The sequence below is a fragment of the Centruroides sculpturatus genome, unplaced genomic scaffold, assembly GCF_000671375.1.
Source record: "Centruroides sculpturatus isolate CEXI.00-Female unplaced genomic scaffold, Cexi_2.0 scaffold4773, whole genome shotgun sequence".
Classification (NCBI taxonomy): Eukaryota; Metazoa; Arthropoda; class Arachnida; order Scorpiones; family Buthidae; genus Centruroides; species Centruroides sculpturatus.
In genome coordinates, this window is record NW_019388887.1 from 1 (window position 1) to 4,242 (window position 4,242).

General features: G+C 28.0%; 1 protein-coding gene across 1 annotated transcript; it reads left to right on the plus strand.

Annotated features, from left to right (window-relative positions):
- Positions 1–1,548: 1,548 nt before the first annotated feature.
- LOC111617104 (SPARC-like) lies at positions 1,549–2,577 on the plus strand (the record flags this gene model as incomplete). Its single annotated transcript, XM_023358438.1, has 3 exons — positions 1,549–1,847; positions 1,915–2,063; positions 2,135–2,577. Coding segments are annotated over 3 exons (486 nt in total), but the record flags the coding sequence as incomplete, so codon positions are not given.
- Between the last annotated feature and the right edge of the window lie 1,665 nt (positions 2,578–4,242).

Sequence of the window (4,242 nt, forward strand, 5' to 3'; positions counted from 1 at the left end):
GGTACGCGATAGGTTGTTTAGGGGTACAGAAAAAAGTTTGTTATTATGGCAGAAAAAATAATATATTATGTATCACAAACTAATAGTATTAAAAAATTATTAGATAAATAATGTTCCTTGCAACAATCACAACTTTATTATACATTTTTTCTTTTAGTTTTTTTTCTTTAATTTATAGTTACAATATGTAAAATTAACAATACGGTTACTCACTAAATTTCTTAAATGAGGGGTACAATCTAGAGATATGACATGTCACGGGGTACAATCTAGAGATATGACATGTCACGGGGTACAATCTAGAGATATGACATGTCACGGGGTACAATCTAGAGATATGGCATGTCACGGGGTACGCTAATGAAAAAAGGTTGGGAACCACTGATTTATAGTAACGATAAATTACTACGGCAAAAACGTTGGCATTAAAACTTTTCTTTTTTTTAATCTTCGGTATTTTAAATCTTGGAAGTTTTGAAACATAATTTTCAAAACTTCGAAGATTTAAAATGCCGAAGATTTGATATCCCTATCTGAACTCATCAGATATGTTAATGTGCTAATGTCAGAATTGTATAGAATTTGTTACAGGGTGTTGTAATATGCTGTATGTTAAATTGCTAAACTATAAAAATATACTTGTATAAAACTATACAATATTTTTTCTATTAAACTATGACATTTCGATTCATAGTTTTATTAAATTTTAACAGCACTCGAATTTTTTTAAATGGCACACTGCGGTAATTTAAAATAAAATAAATCTATTCGATTGTTGTCTGTGTTATAGTTTTGAAAGCAAAATTTGTTTAAGAAAAGAGGAATTTTTCATAGCAAAAATAAAGTTTTATTAATTAAAAAATTCCTATATTTTTTATTATAGAAGTAATTTATATAATTATTAGGGCCTATATATTTCAATATTTAATTAATACAGAAAACTCCTTCTCTTCTAACATTTTAAGTAAAAGTAAAAATGTTGCAGTGTATAGCATCTCCTCCGTTTTTTACATCATTTATTTATTGAAGGTATTCCGTTTCGTCGTCTTACATCATCTGTTAAATTTGTGTGGTCTTTTTTTTATGGATTCGGCCTTTTTTATTTTTACTTAGTTTAACAAGCTTAATAGTCAAAGGATAAAGAATAAAACAAAAGTTGTTTTCAGTTCAAGTTATAATGCGATCACAAAAAAAATGAATAATAAAGTGATCAAAATACAAAATATTTTTACTTAAGTTTCACTTACAATTATCTGTTTTGAAAATCGCTTAATTTTACAGTACTTAAATTTAAAAGAATTTTAATTTAACTCTAAAGATGAGTTTTACTCAAGCAAATGTCTCCTTAAAGATCAAATATGCTGGTTAACTATTAAGATAATGATTTTAAAATTAGTTTCATTTTTTTATTATTAATTCGACATCTGTTTCATAAAGAACAAGATATGAAATATCAAATTAATGCCGAAATAAAATCTCATTCCAATAAAAGGAATTTTAATTGCAATCATTAAAACTGCAAAAATTGAGTTACATTTTAAATCAAAGCTTAAATTGAGTTATATTTTGTCAAAATTTTTATTCATTTTATTAATAAACAAATTACTGTATGAGAAAATTATCATTAATTTTCCAGAGATCCCAGAATGCAGCAAAGAAGAATTAGAGGATTTTCCCAGAAGAATGAGAGAGTGGTTGTTTAACATCATGCAAGATCTGGCTAGACGAGAAGAATTAAAACCTCCATATTTAGAGTTGGAAAAGGAAGCAGAAATTAGCCAAAGCAGAAAATGGGTTAATGCTGTTATCTGGAAATTTTGCGATTTGGATTCTCATCCCCACGACAGGTAAGAACCGTCTCATATTATTTTTTGTCAATTAATAAAATTTTAATTTTAATTTTTTCTATATCAGGAGTGTTTCTAGACACGAATTCTTTCCAATCCGCGCACCTTTAGTTTCGTTAGAGCATTGCATTGCTCCATTCTTGGATTCTTGTGACTCCAACGATGACCATAAAGTTTCTTTAGAAGAATGGGGAAATTGTTTGGGATTAGAGCAAAGTAAGTTATTTTATATTTTTTTTTCATTAAAATTAAATTGAAATTACACCAACACAAACGATATTTTACAGGTGAAATCGAAGATAAATGTGCAGAGATTAGAAATTAAAACACTATCATTACAGAAGTGAAGCATTTCTTTTTTAAACTTCAGAAGACAATTTTGTCAGCTTTTTTTCAAAAGTAATTATTTAAACTTTTGTTTGCTAAACTTAATGTTTCACAAATTTGTATCTTTGGAAAACACATTCAATCCGGTTTTACATAGCCTATATATAAATATTTATATATATATCGTTATTCTTAACGTTACTTTTCATATTTTAATTTTTATAAAACACTTTTGGTGATTTTAACAAAACGAAACACTGCCAATTACATTAGTTCTTAGAATTTTAATCGCTGAAAGTGATATTTTCACATTTTACAGACAAATATCATGGATGGTTGTAAGACTCTTCCTAAATATAAATAATGTGCTTAATAAAGATGTTAATTTTTTATCGATGTTAAATTAGAATTTTTCGTACTATTAATTATTCTCTTGATTTATTTACAACAACAAAAAATTAAAATGAGTATCCTTTTGTCAATTCTTCTGTCCTTATGATCTTGACCTAAATTCTAAAACATTCTAAATTCTACGTTTATTTATTACAACAATGAAAAACTCTAATAATCAATTTAAAGAAGTTTTAATTTTGACGGGTACACTTTTTATTCTTTAAGCTTCTTTCAAAAATAATTTATTTAATAATCTTCAGAAAATTTTGCGGCACACCTACGATCATCTCGTGGCACTCTGGTTGAAAATCTCTGACCTAGAGCCTTGTGCTTTTAGGAACTTCGGATATTCTTATTGATACTCGAACTTTTATCCAGTATTCAGAACCCAGTACCAGCTACAACACAAGCTATTTTACAATGTCAAGTATCATTTGATAAAGTCTTTACAACGTATAAAACTTATGCAAAAGCGATTTCGCAAGTCCATGTTTGATTAGGACTTTCCAGGATGCATTTCTCGCACAATTAAAATCGCTGCTGTATACAAATAACTTCAAAATCGCCTGAAACTTCTCACATTGTTACTAACATCAATGTTATCTTATATTAAAATAAAGTACCGGTAAGCTTTTAAAATTAATATATTAATTTAAATACAACATATAGAGAGATTCTACAATGAGTCTATAAAACTGTACTTTGTTGTACTCAAACTGTCCCAAAACATTGTAATGTTTTGGGACAGTTTGATCTTTTTGTACAGTATTCTCGAAAATCCTAAATTTTATCGTATACTAACAGAAGCGACATGAAATGTAAACTTATATTTTAAATATGAAATTAATCCCAGATTTGTAAAAAAGCTTTGTTTTTTACTTTTATTTTAATTAAACTCATTTTGAAATGATGTACAGTACATGCAAATAATATATCCGTATAGAGTAAGAAATATATATAAATACATGTATACATACTGTATTTTTATCGTCTCTTACTATAAGGATTAATAAAGTAAACTGGAATAACGAAGATGATGCTTCAGAATAAAATTTTCATATATAAATTAATTGATTACAGACGATTTCATATTTTTGAATAGGGTTATGATAAAAATTGTGTTAAAATGGATTTATTATGAAAAATTTTTCTAATTTTTTGAAGAATTACAAAAGAAGGAAAATAGAAGTACAGAATTCTTTTGAAATGTATCTTACAAATATTAAATATCAATTTGAAGTTTTTATCATTCATTTTTCTCAATCTAACCCGATTGAAGAGGTTTTTCAAATGAAAATCTCTTTTCAGCGACAGAAATTGCAACAGGAAACAACGTAGAGTTTTCCGGGTTTTCTCCACGTCTGTAACGCCTGAATAGGGGCCAGTTTCCCTTAAAAGACCTCCCGGAAGGCATTACTTCCCCCCGCGTGTATGGCCATTCCATCTACGGCTAGCTACTCTGATGCATACGTCCAATATATCGCTCACTCCGAGTCATAGCCTATATGAACTGCATACTTCTTAACCATTAAATATCAAGGTTTTATTTAATAAATTATTTTGAAAGGTTGCAAAATCATACAGCGTATACAGGAAAATTCAAATAATAATAATAATATTCCCGCGGTCACCACATGGTCGTGATGGGAGAGCCCAGTAATTTTACTGATCCATA